Source organism: Gobio gobio, assembly GCF_949357685.1.
Source record: "Gobio gobio genome assembly, chromosome: 19".
Classification (NCBI taxonomy): domain Eukaryota; kingdom Metazoa; phylum Chordata; class Actinopteri; order Cypriniformes; family Gobionidae; genus Gobio; species Gobio gobio.
In genome coordinates, this window is record NC_137112.1 from 13,443,158 (window position 1) to 13,465,334 (window position 22,177).

At 36.4% G+C, this 22,177-nt stretch overlaps 3 protein-coding genes across 3 annotated transcripts; all 3 read left to right on the forward strand.

The window, feature by feature from the left end:
- Nucleotides 1–802: 802 nt before the first annotated feature.
- hoxc13b (homeobox C13b) lies at nucleotides 803–10,672 on the forward strand (the record flags this gene model as incomplete). Its single annotated transcript, XM_079845328.1, is given in 3 exon segments — nucleotides 803–856; nucleotides 858–1,431; nucleotides 10,413–10,672. Coding segments are annotated over 3 exon segments (888 nt in total).
- Nucleotides 10,673–14,972: 4,300 nt separating this feature from the next.
- hoxc12b (homeobox C12b) lies at nucleotides 14,973–15,934 on the forward strand (the record flags this gene model as incomplete). Its single annotated transcript, XM_079843940.1, has 2 exons — nucleotides 14,973–15,534; nucleotides 15,696–15,934. The coding sequence occupies 2 exons, from the start codon at nucleotides 14,973–14,975 to the stop codon at nucleotides 15,932–15,934; spliced, it is 801 nt and encodes a 266-aa protein (XP_079700066.1).
- A 4,123-nt stretch (nucleotides 15,935–20,057) lies between these two features.
- On the forward strand, nucleotides 20,058–21,845 carry hoxc11b (homeobox C11b; the record flags this gene model as incomplete). Its single annotated transcript, XM_079845329.1, has 2 exons — nucleotides 20,058–20,809; nucleotides 21,613–21,845. The coding sequence occupies exons 1-2, from the start codon at nucleotides 20,179–20,181 to the stop codon at nucleotides 21,843–21,845; spliced, it is 864 nt and encodes a 287-aa protein (XP_079701455.1). The 5' UTR covers nucleotides 20,058–20,178.
- Between the last annotated feature and the right edge of the window lie 332 nt (nucleotides 21,846–22,177).

The following is a 22,177-nucleotide window of genomic DNA, read 5'->3' on the forward strand; positions in this document are numbered from 1 at the left end:
TGTTTTTTGTGTTTATTTAAAATAAAACAAATCGGATATTATTTTAATCGTATAGGCCTATCTGTTATTTAACAGTTGAGATAGTTATTTAATGCCGCGGTTTAAATCCCAGTTGCTCAGGTGGGGCATGTTGTCACACAATTTGAACTATGATATTATATTCTATACTTTTATGAATTCTTTTGAGAAACCATTAGAAAAAGTGAATGCTGTATAGCTGTTTTGCAGTGTGTTTGTTGTCAAACTCAAAAATGAGTTTATTTTTAATGATAAAAAAATGCCATTATCTTATTTGAAAAAGTTAATAATTGTATTTTATTGACAACATATTTTAGTTTGTCTTGTATATTTTTTGATGATATCAGATAACATTTGCTGTCATGTTGTCACATTTCACTTCCATTCTTTCGGGGTAAATCTCGAAAAAAGTATACACTGTATTGATGAAACAAAACCACATAATTGTACAAGACGTGTGAAATCAATGTGTGAAAAAAAAAACTCTGAACCCCAAGTGGATTAACACAAACTGAGAAAGTCAAAAAGCGTTCGGTTGTGCCCCGCTCTCCCCTAAATATGTAAAAATAAACCGCCTATTTACAAGCCATCGAACAAGTGTCTATTTTTGGCGACTGTTTTGTCGTCAGTGATATTAAGAGAGAGATGCATCTTCACTTCTAAGAGATTCGCTCGCCTTGACAGCATGTGCGAGTAATCAGGGTTTAACGATGCGCATGCGTGTACGGAGAAAATTAGCTTGGAAGTGAGGTGTCAGTCTAGTTTTAAAAAGCATCGACAACCTATGACGATTTCGCTGATTCTGCATGGATGCTGGGCGGACACATTGGTTTACGTGTAATGAAAAAAGTAATTGTCATAAAAACAAAACCATGGAGGTACTGAGCGGGAGCTGTCCTGCCTCTCACGGCAGTGATTTTATCTCGCACCCTGCACTGGGACGCCGTTCTGGGAACCACCAGTGTACAGTGTACCCGGATATCAGCCAGCAGTGCCCTGCGCCCCAGACCTCATCGGGCACATTACTGAGCTGTGGATACCCATTTGGAAGTCAATATTATGGATGTCGACTTCCATACTCTCACAACGTAAACTTGCAACAGAATCCATGTTCATACCATCCTGGCGAAAAATACATGGAAACAAGCGGTGTGCTACCATCTGAAGAGCTTTCCAGTAGATCCAAAGAATTTGCTATTTACTCAAGCTTTGCCAGCTCTTATAAGTCTGTCCCCGGCTATTTGGACGTCCCGGTTGTACCAGGAATCAGCGCGCGCCCGGAGTCCCGGCATGAAACTGTGTTTCCAATGGACAGTTATCAGCACTGGGCACTGTCGAACGGCTGGGATGAGCAACTATATTGTTCAAAGGATCAAACACATTTTAACCACCTATGGAATCCCCAGTTTGCGGGTAAAATGAAACCACCAAATATGATAAAGCTTGGCATGTTTGAAATTCTGTGTAGCCTACTTTATACTAATGTATAGGCCTACTTGTATAGGGGGATTAGGAATGAGAGAAAAATAAAACTCCCAACTTCAACAAATTTTAGGGCGTCCGCGGAAATGTAGGCTACTTTATCGTCTCCCAATCTTAAATATAATTTCTAGGCTATACACTGCAAAAAAAATGCTTTTCTTACTTAGTATTTTTGACTTGTTTCCAGTCCAAATACCTAAAAAGTCTTAAATCAAGATGACTTTACTATAGATAAGTAAAATGACATAAGATATGTTTTATTGTTTCTTGTTGTTATAAGTTAATACTTGTTCAAAATAATCACTTTATCAAAGTTTGTACTATTTTCTGTTTATTTTGATCTTTTTTTTTTGTTCAATAAATATATATTCTGTCATTAAAATATGTTACATATACATAAACAAAATTATTTTAAAAAGTAAATATTTTAAAAGCATGAAAGAATGTCCCATAATTATTTAATATAGATTTCCCAAACAGAAGCAAGATTATTTTCTTACCCCATTAGAAAATAATTTAGCTTGTTTTAAGCAAAAACTCACTTATTATTTTATTTTTTTTAATTATTATTTTGTTCCCAGAAAACAAGAAAAAATACATTATGTCATTTTACTTATCTAGTAAAATCATCCTGATTTAAGAAATTATATATATTTAGAATGGAAACAAGACAAAAATACTAACTAAGAAAAGCATTTTTTTCAGTGTATGTTCATGTAGGCCTCATTTGGTTTTTTTTTATATTGTAGGCCTACCGTGATTTTCCGTGATAGTGCTTAGATTAATTCTTTTCCGAGACGTTGATTGGCAGGTATTAGTTTAAATCTTATTTAAAATTCAGAGTTGACATTTTACCATTTGATAAATATGCCTTTTACACCCTTAAGTATAAAGGTTCCAAGAAAGAACCAAAAATGGGTTTTCACGATGCCATAACAGAACCATTTTTGGTTACCTGAAGAACCGTTTTGTTTTCTAGCCCTTTTATAGTCTAAATAACCTTTCTGCGCAACAAAGAACCTTTATTTTTAAGATTGTACTTAAATAATATGTGTACGATGTTTGTCTTAATACTTGCAGGTAACCAATCAGGACTCGTTTCCCACTCACCAAATATTATTTTCTACAAACGTAGCCTACAATAGGCTATTTGGACAGGTTATGTCTCGTCTCTCTCTATATTCTGTCTTAACAAATATTCTTAACACTGTTTGTGACTCTTACAAACACATTCTACTAGATTAAATTAAGTATATGGCGAATATCAACCGACTGTGCAACTTTAATTTCCAGTGTGCTTTACATGGGACGCGTTGTATGTGGAGAGTTTAATGTTGAAATTAAGTTCTATTCTGTGTGCTTTAAAATGGGAAAAGGCGGCTTGGTACTGTTTAATCGTGTTTAATATTCAATAACATAGTTGCAGTTATTTAAGACGACTGGGGTACAAAAGGGCTAAAGGCACACCTTAAGAAAATCTTTTCATTACTCCCATGTATGATGGCAAATATATATGCGTCATATGTTTGTATTGATGGAGCAATTTTGTGTGAAAATAAATCTTAAAAGTGGTTTATTTTGTTTAAGAATCTTATACATGTATGGGGTACTATACGATATTTACAATCTGAATCTAACCATGTCAAGTCAACAAATGGAAGTCACCAAAATGTTTATTATAATGTTAATTATTGTGCCTTTTACTCCAAATACCATACTTTTACATATTCTTCCATTATTGAAAAACGGTTTACTTATTTACAAAAGTGAAAACCATTAAGATTTTTGTCATAATTTGGGGTAAAAGGCACCTGTTGCAACACGTTTATTGTGAAATCCGTATCTATAGCACGAATTTGTATTTATCGTACAATTTATAAGCAAAAAATTGTTTTTACGTGCATATGAAGGCCAATTTATACTTCTGCGTCGAGTGCACGCAGAGGGTACGGCGTACCCTACGCATAGACGCGTTGGATACGCCGTACCCTACGCCGTAGCCTGACGCGCACCTCTCCAAAAATGTAACAACGCGTCAATTCTACGCGGACCGCAAGCGCTGTGATTGGTCTGCCAGAACCCTTCCCTCAGGTCAATAAATAAATAAAAAATCTGCGATAGGAGTGTGTGTGTGTGTGTGTGTGTGTGTGTCCAGAAATTGGATGATAGTTCCTTATGTCTGCTATAACACAATATTTTGCAGTCCAGCGATTCTTTATGGTAGTAAATAAATACATAGATCCACTGAGTATAGTTTATTTATTTTCTCATTAAAACCAAAGATGTTAATCAGTAATTGTATATCAAGAACAGGGACACATTAGGGTATATTTCGTGCATGAAGTCGCCGCAACAGCAATCGATTGCTCGAGCCACCGATACTGAAAACAGCGGCCACGAGCTCCGCATGATTTCACAAACACATTCCAGCGCCAGATCGCCTTATTTAACTTTACTAATCAACTAGAGATGCTTAATTTGTATTAGATACAACAACTCAAGCTGCAAGAAAAGCCGCTCTCCCACTGCTGCTGATACTCCGACATGAATGTACAGATTCTACACAACAAGCTGCTTCTTCTTCGGCTGTTGTCTTGATTACACCAACATGCCCGATGACACTGCCTACTAGCGTCTGCATGTGTAATTGCACATTGACGCAGACAACAGCGCAGAAGTATAAATGCTCACTACGGCGTCGGCTACGCGCGTAGCCTACGGCGTACACTACGGCGTACACTCGACGCAGAAGTATAAATTGGCCTTGATATGCACTGCAAACCCCTTGGGTAGGATTATTGGTGTGGGTTACGTGCGTAGGCCTATTACACGCCATAAAGTGCGTATCATATGCACGGGAAAACTGCGTGTCATATCCACATAAAAAATAATTGTTTGCATATAAATTGCACGATCATGCTACAGCTATGCACTAATTTCCACGGGTGTCTTGAAAAGCGGATGTTTAGGAAAGTGCAGCAAGTTTCGTGCCATCTAGAGGAGAATAAAATCAAATGCCGCCTTTAGTCCCTTTGTACCTTACCAATTAAAGGGTAGGCTACCTAACACACACAGTTTTTGCCAATCTCATATTAATCTTGGGTAGTATTGCATCCTTCAAATCTCCGAAGAGTCTTTAGTTTTATAAAAGACATAAGCTGTACTGATTCTTTCTGCAAACAGCCCGTGGAGGCCTGCAGAGGGCGGAGCTAAAGAGCACACACACACACACACACACACACACACACACACACACACACAAAACATCATGGCATTATCCCTGGATAACTTTCGATTTGCCTTGGTATTGTTTGCATTATGTAGCCTACTTATGCGTAGATTGCCAACAAAACACACACATTTGATGCAGTTTCACTCATCGCCTGCGGTTTCCACTCATGACCGGGAACAAACACACACACTTGCAGAACTCCGGAAAAACAAACTGCATCCACTGTTCCCTTAACGCTGGGTTATTTGGGAAGCTGGACAACGTTATCTTTCCCTCACAACCAGAAACACACTTCTTTAGTGACATTATTGATTTTGTGATCTAAAAACAAAATGGCAGCCTGCCGACAGCGCATTGATGGGTGCGCTCTTTGCTCTTGCTCTGGGGTGCGTTTTGCAAAAGCCTCATTAGCCAACTATGGTCGCAAGTTCCGTCCTTATTAACATAGCTCAAGAGTCTGTGTTTCCTGAAACCATAGTTCGAACGAATATTCGCAAACAGCACAGCATCGCAAACTTGTGTGGTTGAAAGGACTGCTCTCCAGGGTTAGTTTCTTGTTTGCATGACATGTGGACTTAATAAATCCTTATCTTGAGGTAAAATAAGCAAGCTGACATTCAGTGCGATCATATATTTTATTTCTAATATATACAAATGTCATGTATGTCTTTTAGTTTGTCAAGAGATTTAAAGCACATTTTTGAAGACCACATGTATACGTGCCCTAGTAAGAACCAGCTTATGATTGAATCTGGAAATAAAGCAAAATAACTGAGAAAAATTAGAATTACTCCTCAGATACCATGTCCATATAGCAAAAAAAATCTAGCATGAATTTGATCTCAAAATAATTAATTAAAAGCAGTTATTGCACCACCTGCGTGACATTATTAACCAATGTGGTTGAAAAACAGACTTGCGACAATACGGTTTCATGGAAACATTCGTGACTAGCTAGTTGATTTCTTGAACGATGCATCGTACTATGGTAGTTAAGCAGTGAGTTAGTGGAGTGGAGCTTTTTGCTTACTGAGGACCGGATGTGTAGGGGAGAGCTGGGAACAACCTAACACGGGGTTAGTTGTAACCAGGGCTGGCCCGTGGCATAGGCGGAATAGGCAAATGCTAGGGGCCACTCATCAAACGTTATACTAGACGTAGGCCGCCCCGTGTTTACAAAGTGCTCGTGTGAAGACTAATACTAATGCCCTGTAGCAACAAAAAAAAAAGGTAAAACAACAATGTCGGATGATTTTAAAGTTGAAGATGGAGTGTTTTTTAGTAAAGGCGTTTATATTAGTCCTCCCACGTTGCTTTCGGCGGTACTTCCGCCTACGTCTAGTGTGACGTTTTCGACGTGATTGCTCAATCACTGGCGAGCGCAGAGCAGCGCAAGATGAGCAATTTAGGTTAAAAAGTATTCTTTTTTATTATTATTATTTAAAAGACCGATCAGGGGTGCGTTTCCCGTACAACGACGTAACTCACTGCTTAAACCATAGTACGATGCATCGTTGAAGAAATCAACTAGCTAGTCACGACTGTTTCCCGACACCGTATTGTCGCAAATAGGCTTGTTTGAGATGAGCAAAAATCTGCGCAGAACCGATCACCGGTGATCAGCGCGAGATGCATTCCGGTTAGAAAAGTGTCCGAGGGCGGTCCGCCTTGCTCTGATGTCATGCTGACGTATGTCAAAAAACTCTCGCGAGCGAAAGGCGGATGTGTCGGATTCTGCAGACGAACGCAGCTGCTCTCCACTGACTGCGCTGAGCAAAAGCATGATGGGAAACGACTTGCTGACGACACAGCTTAATGCTTGGTTTAAACAACCGTGATGTATGGTTCTTTTTTTAAAATGTTTGATTTTAAAACTCTGAGATCATGTTTTTATGTGTGAATATTCCCAAACTCTCTAGCAAAGGCGATCTCTCTGTGGGTTATGTGATTTTGTCATATTTATAATATATATATATATATATATATAAAAACAAGTATGTAGGCCTAATTAAAGTCAAAATGATTGATAAACACGTCTTTCGAATGGAAATAAATAACAAAAACTTTGGGTTTCTTGTTCATAATATTTATTTTCATATAAAAGTAACAGAATTACATCCAGTTTATCAGCAACAAAGCGCACGAGTGTGAATCCCGCGATATCCGCCTTTGATCCCGCAGGTGTCTGATCCACTACGAGAAGAGAGAACTGTCCGGCTTGCCTGCACTTTTTTTCACTCCTCCCCTCACTGCAGCCGCCTAGTCTCGGCTGAATTATGTCGTTCAACCACGTTGGTTAATGATGTCACGCAGGTGGTGGAGTAATAAATGCTTTTAATTAATTATTTTGAGATCGAATTCATGCTAGATTTTTTTGCTACACATTATGGATATGGCACCTGAGGAATAATTCAAATTTTTCTCAGTTATTTTGCTTTATTTCCAGATTCAAATAGGCTCTTTTTTACGTACTAGAGCACGTCCGCACATGCGCACTCTTCAAAAACGGTGCTTTAAATCTCTTGACAAACTAAAAGACATTAATGACATTTGTATGTATTCTAAATAAAAGATATAGGTTGTACTGAATGTCAGCGTGCTTATTTTGCTCAAGATAAGGATTTATTAAGTCCACATGTCATGCAAACAAGAAACTATGCTTCTAACCACAGGTCGAGACTGTCGTTGCAACCACACAAGTTTGCGACGCTGTTTGCGAACGTTCGGTCGAACGATGGTTTCGGGAAACACTAACTGGTTGAACTATGTTGATAACGACGGAACTTGCGACCATAGTTGGCTAACAATGCTTTTGGGAAACGCACCCCTGCTAGATAAGACATAATTCCTCGTGAGGGATCGCGCAGAGCCTCTGAAACCTTTCGAAGCGCTTTGAAACTGCATTGATTTGGACCTTTTGGTTGCAAAGGAAGTCAATGGTGGAGAGAAAACTCCTGGAATATTTTCCTCAAAAAACTTATTTTCTTTTCGGTTAGGGTTAGGGTTGACATGAACATCTTGAATGAGATGGGGTGAGTAAAATATCAGGGGCCGGTTGCATAAACTGCTTAGACTAGTCTTAAAAGTTAGTCGTCTATTTTTTTCTTCAAGACTGTTCTTAACTTTTTAAAGTCAGTTACATAAAAAGTTAGATTGGTCTTTGAATCAGAAAAGTAAGACTGATTACCTCTTGACTAATTGCTAGTGTGTCAAATTAGTTCTTAAGACACAGTCTAAACATAATGGCTAAGTTTATGCAACTGGCCCCAGGACATTTTCATTGTGAAGTGACTAATCCTTTAAATCTCTTGACGAACTAAAATACGTAAATGGCGTTTTGATGTAAGCCTATATTTTAAATAAAAAAAATATAGAGAATTTAGGCTACTGAATGTCAGCTTGCTTATTTTGCTTAAGATAAGGATTTATGAAGTGCACGTGTTATGCAAGCAAGAAACTATGCTTCTAACCACAGGTGGAGAGCTGTCCCAACCACGAAACTTTGCGATGCAGGGGTGCGTTTCCCGTACAACGATGCAACTCGCTGGTTTAACTACCATAGTACGATGCATCTTTAAAGAAATCAACTAGCTAGTCACTACTGTTTCCCGAAACCATGGTACCTGTGTCGCAAAACCATGGTTTGAACCACATTGGTTGGAGCTGTCGTTATGACGTTCTTCTTCTTCTTCTTCTTCGATCTAATGGCGGACTGGTGCTATGAGCACATATCGCCACCTGCTGTAAATTTGGTTCTTTTCTCTTTTCGACTGCGCTTTCTTAGTGACGATGTGGAGTAATTACGTTAACAACTCAACATTCATTCTTTGCACAATAAAATATAAACACAATGTTGTCTTCTCTGATCCCAAAAATCTATAACTATTAATTTCACAATTTCATATTTATTAATTACTTATTGAATATTGATAGATCAGCACAATTAAAATGAAAATAAATGATGGGTTTTACTGTTGATCAATGATCACTGTGATTGTTATACTATTGTGTAGCTACACCTGTTGTTGCATATTTTGCTTAAGATCATTAGCCTGCCTATTTAAGTCCCCTTGCCATTCAGCTATGTGTTCATATGACCTATGAAAATGACGCGAAAACCACAATTTTCAAAAAATGAAGTTACAGTTCTTTTGGAGGTGGAGAATCAAAAAAAAAAACTGCTATTTTCAAAGCTGAAAAATTGTGTAACAAATGCTGATAAAAAAAATCCTGGGCAGAAATCACCCAAAAAATAAATGCTTCTGCCTATTCCTTTTCAGACTTTATGTTGATTTATGTCATCATTTGTTAAATGTTTAAATGTCAGAATAAAACCAATCTGAATCTGCCTACGTTTCCTTAGCGCTAAGCACTGCATGTGTTGCGTATATGTGTAATGCTACAGTAGCCTACATATACAATTAAATATTTAAGGGTAAACCCCTTTTTGTAAAATATTGTTATATGACTATTTGTCTTTGGGAATTTAACAAAGTTAGCAACTTGCACTTGCACACTCGTTTCTTCGCACAAACGAAACCAAGACTGCGTCCCAACCAGCATAAATTATCCTTTCGGAGGGCACATCGAAGGGAGAATAATTGCTATCGTCACGCTATTATATCGTTTCAAATAATTTGTAATGAAGAAAGCAAATTGTGTAAAACCTAGGCACCTCGACTTTAAGTCATCCAAATTACTTAAAGTAGATGGTAAAACCTTCGAAAGAAATAGGCTATAGGGTCGATAGCTCTGAATAGTACACATCCCAGCTGCTGCGAAATCAATGACGTCGATACGACAAACTAACAAGGAACTTTACTTCTAACCACAGGTCAAGAGCTGTCGTTCCAACCACACAAGTTTGCGATGCAGTTTGCGAACGTTCGTTGGAACGATGGTTTCGGGAAACACCAAATCGTTGAACTATGCTGATAACGACGGAACTTGCGACCATAGTTGGCCAACGATGCTTTCGGGAAACGCACCCCCCTGTTTGTGAACATTAGTTGGAACTATGGCTTCGGGAAACACCGACTCGTTGAACTATGCTGATAACTACGGAACTTGCAGTTGCCTAGCGACACTTTCCTGAAACGCACCCCTGCTGTGTTTTGCAGTGTTTGTTGTCAAACTCAAAAATTCGTATATTTTTAATGATTAAAAAATGCCATTATTTAATTTGAAAAAGTTAACAAATGTATTTTGTATCATTTTAAGCTGTCATATTGTCATGTTATGGGGCATGTTGTCACATTTCACTCCCATTCTTTCAGGGTAAACAAGAAAAAAGTAGCCTATACACTGCATTAATTAAACAAAACCACATAGGCTAATTGTACTAGACATGTGTGAAATTGATGTGGGAAAAAATAAATAGGCTACTCTGAACCCCAAGTGGATTTACACAAACTGAGAAAGTCAAAAAAGCGTTAGGTTGTGCCCCGCTCTCCCCTAATTCACGCCATAACTTTCCCGTAACTCTAAACGTGTTGTCTATGAATACTGCTGCAAATGGACTCTCTTAGTGAAAAAATAAAATCTTGGTCAGAGTTGTGGTCACAGTTTCATCTACCAGTCATTTTACTCGCTGTTGAGAGTCACGTGATTGTACTTGGAAAGTCATTGGCACGTCATATATTTTCTAAGATGTTCTTCCCGTCTTAAACCGTTTTTGCAGATGTGGTGCCGCACCAGATCGAGATTAACGGGCATCGTCGCGGTCGTAAGAAGAGGGTTCCTTACACTAAGATTCAATTAAAGGAGCTGGAGAAAGAGTATGCAGCCAGCAAGTTCATCACCAAAGACAAAAGAAGGCGGATCTCCACCACAACCGATCTCTCCGAGCGCCAGGTGACCACCTGGTTCCAGAACCGCCGTGTTAAGGAGAAGAAGTTCGTGTGTAAAGCAAAGTCAAGCAAAGTCATGCATGTTATTTGATTGTCGTCGAGTTGTTTGCACCAACAATTTCATCATTCAAGCAGGAAAAAATCATTCCACATTCAACGGCTTCCGGATCTGTCAGTTTTGTCTGAAAGGGCCTACATTACAATTGCAGTAGCCTTACACGAACTTTACGAATTCTGGAATGCTTAGGAGGTCTGATTATTGTTATTTGTTTTACTGGAGAACACCCCATATTATTCATACAAGTGTCAATCAGCCAATAAGATTCATTGGTGTGGCGTTTGATAGTGTACTGCGTTCTGCTGTTAAATTAATCACTGCTATTTATAATGTGTACATATGTGACAAATTTCCTGGTATATCTTGCCTCGTTTGCGTAGTTTTTCTATCGCAGAAGGTTGTGACTTTCAAAAATTATGTATATGTGTAGGCCTATATCTTTAAACAAAATGTCATCCCTTTGCAGCAATGTGTAGCCTACTTTTCTTCCTACACAAAAAAGCCTTCTAAATTCCATAAAAAAATTAATAATCCTTACGTACAATATGTAAGGATTAATCAATTTAATTTGATGGAATTTGCACGTCATTTCCAGACGTTTTTCATCTTGTGCTGCATATGGTTGACTGAAATGTAACAAACCTTAAAGTCCCTGTAATAACACATTTTCTGTGGTGTGACAAACTCAGAACACATATTTAATTTTGACTTTACAGGGACTTTCAAGTTACGAAATGGCAGGCCATGGGTGACTGCCTCTAACGAAAGCCTATGGACAACATATTTATTATGCGCTTATTGTTGAAATTTGAACTAACAAAACATCAGTTCCGCTATATGGAAAATAGTTTACTCTATTGTTATTGTACGTTACGTTTAAATGAAGTCATGTTGTCTAAATATACAGGTTTCATATTAATAATCTTTCTCCATTGCAACATTTTTACAGGTTTTTTGTTTCTTTCTTTTTTTCCAAAATGTGACAAAAGGTAACATTTTGGTCCCCATTAGGAAAACAGCTTATAAATCATAGGCTACGTGATGTTTTTTGAAAATGTAAAAATGCAGAATATTTTCTGTGATAGGTAGGTTTAGGGTTAGGGAATTAAATATACAGTTTGTACGCTATAAAAATCATTATGTCTATGGAATGTCCCCATAAAACGCTCACATGCGTGCGTGTGGTTCAGGTAGGCCTATTCCTTAACGTTGTATAATTAATCGCGGGTTCTCTCTTAGGTCACACTCAGGGGTTCAAATGTATAGATTTACAATTAATGAAATATTTAGACCTAATGTAGACTACTGCATGTTAGCACATATCATACGAACAAAAACATGCCACGGCTTAAGAGCTGTAGTTCCAACCACACAAGTTTGTTATGCAGTTTGCGAATGTTCTCTGTTGTTTCGAAAACTAAATCGTTGAACGTTGGTAACTTGCGACCAGTTGGCTAACGATGCTTTTGAGAAACTCACCCCTGATCAATAATTCACATCGCTCATGCAGCCTTACAGTAATTTTAAATTTGTTGGTTATATGTTCAATTATATAATATAATATAATATAATATAATATAATATATTATATTATATTATATTATATTATATTATATTATATTATATTAATTATATTATATTATATTATATTATATTATATTATTATATTATTGTTCATAATGCAATTATCCATCAACAGTAAAATGTGGCTTCTGAATGTTTGTTTATTGAATGACAAGACGGGATTCTCTTCTGGATAAAATTCTCAGTGCACTTCCCTGTTTTTAAAACACGCAGTTCTTCAAATCTCCTTGATTCTAGTTGCATTAGATATAGACCTATGAGCTTTGAGTGATCATTCGCAAAGCACACATTTCAAAAAACAACATGGTCTATGACTGCCTCTAGTGGGGAAAGAGTGTAAATGTAAAGATTAAGAGCAAGCGCGGGGAAGGGTGATGGGGTAGGCTAATACATGAATGTATAGGCTACTAAACATAATCAGTCGCTTGTGGCACGCATTTAATTTACTAAAACACTCCGAGCACAAACATATATAGGCAGAGTCAATATAAAAGATTGCTTATTTGGCCTTTTACTTTGTCAATTAAATAACTCTACGTTCCTGTCATTGCGTGCATTTGGCATATTCTTCCTCTAACAGCATTATTATTTTTTAAATATTTCATAGACTCTTGCATAAAGCATGCACTTGTTTTGTTGGTGCTGTTAGTTTCTGTCTCTGCCCTCCATGTCCCACTCTCATACACAAAGTGTCATCATATGACTGGATGGATGGAGATTCACAGACTTTTGTTATAACCTTTTATGGTGCAAAAAAATATTAAAGCAGTTTAACATTAAATATGAAGCATGTAAGTGTCTGAAGTAGCACTGCCCAAAACACAAATAGGAAAACAGTCATATTTGAATTAGTGATTAGTGAATATTTTTTGAAAAGCGTTGCATTAAACGATCTATTGCATTTATATATTTTGTCGCGGCCTATTAACTTTACACTCAGCTTTATATCCTTACACAAACTGTGTTTTTTAGGCTAATCAGACACAGTTTCAAAATGACATGTTTTTTAAAATAAGGGCGACTCTGGTGTTAGAGAAGGCAATAGAAGGAATGCGACGTTGGTGTGATTCCAAGTCCACGGAATCCGAGACTGTTATTTAATGTGTCGCACACATGTACTAGACAGTGACCTTGAACCGACACTAAAGCCAGTGGGAAGCTTCAGGTCAACAAAACTTTGAAAGGAACCCATGTGCGGCAGCCCATTCGAGGTTTCTTAAGATATAAACTACTGGTTAAGATAGGCTTGATGAACGAAAGGTTTGGATTGAAACGACATGAGGGTAATGATCACAGAATTGGTGAACTATTTCAGGTGTAAATTTTGTCATATTTTGGAATTTATTATCAAATGTTTACCCTTCAGGCAAAGAGAGAGAGAAATATTACTACAAGATGGAGTGTGCAACCCTATGTTATACTTTATTGGCTTACTCTACCAATTCAAACTAGATAGCCTACTTGTCTTACAAAAATAACCCAAAATAAAATAAATAATGTAAATATTATTATACAGTTTCATGAAACACCTTTAATTTGTTTATGGATTAAATACACTCATATTATTACTACATTAATACATTAAATTACACAGTAAAGGGATGAGGTGAGGTTGATGCGAATTTCCTGTGTGTAATTTGCTTATGCAGTCGCTCTCAATTTAACGGCTTCACACTAAAGATTGACGGGTTTATATAAAATGACAGTAACAGCCAAAACAATCATTTAAAACAATTGAATTGAAACCTGTATTTGGTGTTGGATGTTTTGTGTAATGTATTACTACACTCTAAAAAATGCTGGGTTAAAAATAACCCAAGTTGGGTTAAATATGGACAAACCCAGCGATTGGGTTGTTTGAGCCCACAGTTGGGTTATATGTTTGACCTGCTAGGCAGTTTTATTTAACCCAACTATTGTTTAAAATTACTATATGGCTGGCTTAAAAAAGAACCCAAAATAGGTCGGAAATAAAAAATCAGACACATAATTACAGTAATAATCAAAAGGCGAACATTTAATAACCAATTTAATATGGTTATAATTTAAGTTTTTATTTATTTTTTTATTTTTTATTAATGAATGTTCATTTCCAACCTATTTTGCGTTAATTTTAAGCAAGCAATATGGTCTTTTTTTTAAACAATAGTAGAGTTAAATAAAACTACCCAGCAGGTTGGGTCAAACATTTAACCCAACCAGTGGGTCAAAACAACCCAGTCGCTTGCTTTGTCCATAATTAACCCAACTTGGGTTATTTTTAACCCAGTATTTTTGAGTGAAATTAATTACTGTAATTGAATTACGTTTCCCATGAAAAAGTAAAGTAGGGATTACTTTTAATTTCTCTGAAATATAATTACAGTTACTTCTGATGTAATTGCATTACATACAATAAACAGACAAAATAATAAATTAAAAAGTACACCTAAATCTGTAATTATTTTAAATCACAAATAATATTTAAAAAATAAAGTAGGCTAGCCTACATCAAAATCTGTAAACAGTTTTAAAAACATAATATAGGCTAAAATACCTCTTTTGGAACAGTAGGCTATAAAAGGCATTACAGTATATAAAAAAATGTAAATCAAGTTAATACTTTGTCAGACAAGAAATACAGTGGGTGGCACTTTCTGCAACGCACTTGCAACCAGTGTCATGTGACCACTATCTACAGCCAATAGGGCTCAGCCTGGTTTCCCTGTTAAATGTCAGATTTGCTATAAACTGTAGTCGGGCCGCCAAAATGGGCGAGCACAATCTCCCTAATCCCGGGTTTGTTGGACAATTGGTTAACATTCATACAAGAGATGCATGTTATCTCTCTAATTTCCGTGCGTCGGGAGGACCGCTAGAGGGGTTCCATACCCTCCACTTCTCAAGAAGGGAAAATGTCTGCTCTTTGCCTCGGAACCCATCGGAACTACGCACTGGATACCCACAATCTTATGTTTCCCTAAACTCCACATATGATCATGTATGCGACATTCCTCGGCAGGAAGACAACAAATGTTTTTACAGTGAGAGTGCATGCGCCACCAGCGGTGGTGATGACAATAACAGAACCAATCTTAAACGGGACAACTCATCAGTATCCACTACTGCAGAGAACGGACTGAATAATCTGAAAGCAATGAACAACGGAGGAATTTATTCCAAATACGACTACTTAACTGCCGAACATTTCACCCCAAATCCTCCATCGTGTCGATCCCTTGAATCTGGTTCTGGGGCCAATACCCCATCAGGCACCACGCATTCATTAACATCTCCTGACATCCACGCAAGTGTTGCAACCCTAAACGGAGGTGAGTCTTTATAAAGTTTTGTCTGTATGATAATTTGAGGATCTGGAAGAGAAATCATGTTCCAAGCATCGTGCGCTTTCAAATAAGTGATTTTCGTAGCTTGTGCTTTTGTCTTGCAAGCATGAACAAAAAAACATTACAGAATTTGCTTTTTTTCTAAGGTGCGCTATGCTACCCAATTCGCACACACACACGAAAGAAGCGGAAACCCTATTCAAAGCTTCAGCTGAGCGAATTGGAGGGTGAGTTTATCCAGAATGAGTTCATCACTAGACAGCGGAGGAGGGAACTGTCTGGACAGCTAAATCTCACCGACCAACAGGTGAAAATCTGGTTCCAGAACCGTCGCATGAAGAAGAAAAGACTCTTGATGCGGGAACTGGCATTTTCTTACTTTTAGTGCGAGGCTGATCCTGACTGAGAAGATTCATAAACCATCTGAATTGATTGCTGATTGTTTTATATTAGCCTACTCTTGCGCATCAAGTATCAATTCGCGGTTTCCAAATAACAATTCTCACTGAAGCTTGAGTGACAAATGCACAAAAAAAGAGATCTTACTTGAGAGCTTCCTGACGGTATCGAGTCTACTAATTGCATTTTCTATTTCAGGATGAAATTATTATCTGCAATTTTTGCCGCTTCGTTCAGAGACCAAACTGCAGACCATGGACGGTGTCAAGCTTTACTACTATTGTTGTGATACTATTTGCATATGATAATGTTTGCAACGCTCGTTTTTTACATTCACTCACTGCTGTCTTTCTTGGTGCTGACATTTGTGTTTTTCCTCTTAGGAACGCTGTTTTAAGATGTTAAAAAGGACTTCAACACTGCAAAAAAAATGCTTTTCTTACATTTTTGTGTTGTTTCTAGTCCAAACATCTAAAAAATCTTAAAATAAGAATACAAGCAACAAAAATGATTGTCTTGTTTTGGGGAAAATAACTAAAAATTAAGTGAGGTTTTATTTTATTTAGTTTTTTTGAAAAGCAAACAGAAAACAAGAATATTTAGCTTACCCCACTGGCAGATTATGTTGCTTATTTTAAGCAAAAACTCACTTAATATTGAGTTATGTTTTCCCAAAACAAGAAAAAAAACTTGCTTGTCTATAAATGCTTCTTAATGTAAGCATTTTTAGATATTTGGACTGGAAACAAGACAAAAATACTAAGTAAGAAAAGCATTTAGCATTTTTTGCAGTGAAGATAGCATGCAGTGTAACTAGGTTAATTATAGACCCGATGTGAGTAACCCACTTAGCTAAAATAATCTCGAATTTGGTTACATGTTTCTGCCTAAATAACTTGCGAGATGTATGATATTCCATCATGTAAGCAAAGTCAACAATGATTACAAGGTGTTTGGTTTCATTTCTTTGACATGTTCATGTTCTAGATGACTATTCTTGGGCTATGGTTAGACGGATATTAAATATTCACTGACAGCCCAAATTTCGCCTTTTTAGCCTAGATGTCAGGGCTGCGTTTAGACGGCTATTAGACATCTGTTAAACGCAAAATTGCTTGCTGGGATTCTATTTTGTTGTGTGTAATGGCTTTTTATAATCAGTGCAATGTCTTCTTGTTGTTTCCTTGGGTGATAAATTTCAGCTACACCAATAAGCATTAAATTATTGTATCAGTGTATGTGTTTAATTAATTTAGGCCTACAATAAAATGTGATCACCTACCTAAGTGTATCTGTTTTCTGTTACTGTCTATGACATAACGTTTTTTAACTGTATCTGACATAACTGTATCTCTATTAGTAGCAGTGATCTTAGGTTTCTAAATACTTACTGAATATGAAGCATTGTTCTCTTACATGCGGTGGCTCCTGAAATAGCCTAATTTGTTCAGGAACTATTAACATTTTGGAAGTTTTTGCTCAAAGTTCCCAACCCAACCCGTCATGTTTTTTTCCCTATGTCCCGATGTCATGTTATGAGGTTTTGTAAAAAAGATGCTCTGCAACCACAAAGTCTGAAATTTGTCGTGCTGACAAAGTGTTCTTTCACAAAAAAAAAAAACCTTTAGTCGCACACAATTTTTTTTTTAAAGCACCGGCATAGATTTATTTTTTATGGAACTTAATCAATTCTAATACAGTTTGATGCACGAATGAATGCTTTCATTTAATTCGATTATATCTTGGCACCTTGTAACGCCGATTTGGTAACAAACTTATTAATAAGTACAAACTTATTATACAATACACGGTCTTCTGAGACAATATTGTTGACCAATCTGACAGGGTCTTTATAATAAGATAACTCGTATACTTTCTGAAGTTGCTGACCCACAATCGTAGAACACATTCAACAACTAACAGACAAACATGTAACAACACACAATTGGCTAATGCATGCATACATGGTGTAAAAAAACAAAAAACGTTTTTGAACCTCAGCATGCATGATAGTACCACTCTTTTGTCTTTCCACAATAAATGCCCTTGTTATAAACGTTTAGGGCGACTGCAGATTCGACTTTGAGACAGACTCGGGCTCTTTACAGCCGCTGTCTGTGGCGTTGACGCAGACCTTGAATGTGGCAGTGGGTGGGAGGGAGGGAGAGAGGGAGACGTAGAGGGAGAGAGAGAAATGGAGTAAACATTGCAGATGTCCTCTTAAACATTTTCATTTAGTTTCTAATACAGACATACAGGATTTGTTTTTACTTTATTAAACGTAAAAGAGATCAGGAAACATCCTTGTCACAGCTTTTGCAATAGCAACGTAGGACAAAAAAATAACAGCAGGCAAATGTCTGCGATTTTAATTAATTACATTCAAGTCAAAAATAGTATGCATCACCTATTCAACCTAAATATATTACCTTACACGGACAAAACTACGTAAGAAAAAAAAACCATTTAGATTTGAAAGGTACCACTTTAAAGTGTGAATCTTAATAGTATACAAATTAAATACACTTACCATTTACAAAACAAGACCAATTTTACCATAGTTTTGTATGTTTTCCGTTAACTCTTCCTAAATGTATGGTTTGTTTGATACGATTTCGGCCAAAATCGTTTAACCTTTATTACAGGCATATATATATATATATATATATATATATATATATATATATATATATATATATATATATATATATATATATATATATATATATATATATATATATATATATATATATATATATATATATATATATATATATAATAGGAGGACTGGGCATTAAGACGCGGAGATAGAGATGTTTTAAAGTGTATTTTGATATACTTTTATTGTAACCTAGTTTGACAGGTTGATTTAATCAAATCAAATGGCTTTTCTGAATTTAATAACGTGAAACACATTTTAGGTTACCTGGGGAAAGATTAATTTCCCATTTTTTCATTTACTAATCAATAAAAGGTTTATATTTGATAATTTTGATAATTTTAAATTAAGGTAATAAGGTAACGTATCTGTTTAATATTACAATAAAATAGGGGCCTAATAAAATTTACAAAACCAAGAACGATCTTTTGGGTGTGGATCTTTTAACAATTTAGTGTGACAAGAAAATGGCTTTGGGTATATTTTGCAGGAAGAAACTATTTTGCAATAAGAACAGGGCATTATAGCTATCAAAATGCAACACCAGCACTCTTCTTTCTCTGAATTTAAAACGGTAGGAAATAGCGGAGGAAATTAAACATCATAAAGCGAGAGATCACAGGGTGCCATTGCTTGCTGTAACCGAATACTGTTGGAAGTAAAGACTTGTTAAGGAAATGCGCATGCTGTGTTCTTAAAACTCCATAAGGAATAAAGCGCAGACCTCAGTCTCCTTTCCCGCCTAAAGAATGATTAATGATTGATCGCTATTAATAAAAGTTTGTGTTTACATGATATATGTGTGTGTAAAGTGTATAATTAATATATATATATATATATATATATATATATATATATATATATATATATATATATATATATATATATATATATATATATATATATATATATATATATATATATATATATATACACACACACACATGCATAGTTATGTACATATGTATATATTTAAGAAAAAAAGTATATTTGTATGTAAAATATTTATATTTAAATATATTATAAATTATATAAATATATATACAGTATATACATACATATATTACTTAAATATATACATGTATGTGTGTGTATTCAAATATACATAACAATTATACACACATATATTATGTAAACTAATGTTTCTTTTGGATGCGATTAATCACGATTAATCGATTTGACAGCATATATATATTTAAGGCATCATTTTATTTATGCACTCAAGGCATATTCATTACAATATTATTGAATGCCATTGGAAATTGTAACACTCTCAATGTGTATGCCTGGTATTATACAAGTGTATACTTGGATTGAAATATGTAGTAAATAAAAAATACTGCCAAAGCCACATGTTCTCGTCTTTGAAACAGTAATTTCAACCGCATGCACCTTGTGTGAACCACTCCTGCTTATGCAACGTTTCCAAATTGATATACGAGAATCTACTTTCGATCACGTGTCTTAGGGCGAGTTAGTGGGATATAGCTCGTCCTCTCGCCTTCTCAAAATTGTCTTCTGTTCGGATCCAAATCATTCATTTTGATCTACTGGAGAAATTGAAGGGAATAATGTTTAACACTTTCAATCTAGGCGACTTCTGCTCCCAGTCTTGTAAACAAAGGACTTCCGAGTTTGGAGAGCGGGCGGGCTGCGCCTCAAACCCCTACCTCCCCAGCACCTATTATGCCCCAGAATTTTCTACCGTTTCTTCGCTTTTACCACAGGCCCGGCAAATCACATATTCTTATTCCACTAACTTCACGCGAGTTCCACCAGTCAGGGATTTATCATGTGAGCTGAATCCGTCGGGTAACTGGCACCACAGGGGGAACTATTCATCTTATGCGGAGGAGGACAGAGATTGCCTTCCGCCGTCAGCCACCATGACGGAAATGTTGATGAAGAACGAAAATGTCTACAGTCACCACCACTATCACCCGGGTATTAACCATTCCAGCACTGGCTTTTACTCCAGCATTGGAAAGACCAACGTTGTTTCGCAAAGTTTGGGTCGTTTTTTTGACTATTCAAATAGCGGGGCAGATGGTGGATTGGAGAAAGGCAGCTCTGGAAAGCCTGAGTCGCCAGTCCTCGTCAGTGCTGTAGATGTAGAGAAAGAGCATGAGAGTTTCAAAAACACAACCTCGGGTTCTTCTGAAACCTCGTCGGGGACAAAAAACGACAACCAAACCAAACCCGGTTAGTAGGCTACGTGTTCATCGCTGTAAAAGTTTGACTGTGTTTATAAGATTTTATGTGGAATTTTATAAGCATTCAAGGGATTTTATTATAACCTACAAAGCTTTTCCTTTGAACGGGAAGAATTTTTACAATGGGAAAGGTCTGAAAAACATAATGTTTCACACAATCTGTTGGTCTGTGAAGTTGTGCAAGGGGGCAATGGTGACAAATAGTACCTTTGATCATGAACTTGCACCGAAGGTTTTAAGGGATGTTACTTTTAGAAGCCAATAATAAAAAGCAATTGAGCAGAACATTGCTTTCAGCATATGAGAGAGAAGCCAGTGTAAGTAAAACCTACCACTGCAAAAACCTTTCTCAAATATAATTTAATAATTTAGCAGAATTTTTTAATTCTTTTTTTGTAAAGGTATAACTTTATTCTGAAAATTGCAATATAGGGAAAATAATCACTTCGCAATAGTGTATCATTTTGAATATATGTAGACTGTAAAATTCGTAATCTCCATTTATTCTATATGTTTTGTTTAAACATCATCGTCGTTTATTTAATGGTGGCACGCGATATAACATGCATGTCCAAAGTTATGTTTTAATATTTTACCTTTTATACCTTTTTAACTTTTTATTGTTAATTAGTAACAAATAGATTGCATATACGCTGTTCCTATTGTTGATTTTCATTATTAAAGTAGCTGGTAGTGACATATCCGTGATGAAATAAAGCCAATGATTTGCCATTTGGTTATAGCATTGATGTGGCAGTTTTTGACCTGTCTTTTTTGTTTAATTGCTCTAAGCTACCCTACGAGTGAGGAAGAAGCGATGTCCATACACCAAGTTTCAGATCCGAGAACTCGAGCGAGAATTCTTCTTTAATGTTTACATCAGCAAAGAGAAACGGCTTCAGCTCTCCAGAATGCTGAACCTTACCGACCGACAGGTCAAGATTTGGTTTCAGAACAGACGAATGAAGGAAAAGAAGTTAAGCCGAGATCACCTGCCATATTTTTCTGGAACCCCCCTATTGTGAACTGTGAACTTTTCATCGAGGGACAAAAAGTATGTGACTTTTGAAAGGAAACTTTTTTTTTCTTATGTGAATGTTTCTCCGAGATATGCTGTGCAAATAGAAACTAACTCGGAGACAAAGAAAAGGCATGTTTCTTTATGTTGTATGTTTCAATGAAATTGTAAGATCATACACCACATTACTTAACCTAAAGTATTATTATAATTATAATAATAATTAATATTATTGGCTCTGCTTCAACAGACTGATGATCAACTGCAGCATTTAATGTCTCTTCACACCATTGTATTGTTTGAGTTTTGCTATGCGGCGAAGAAGCGAAAATGATTAGG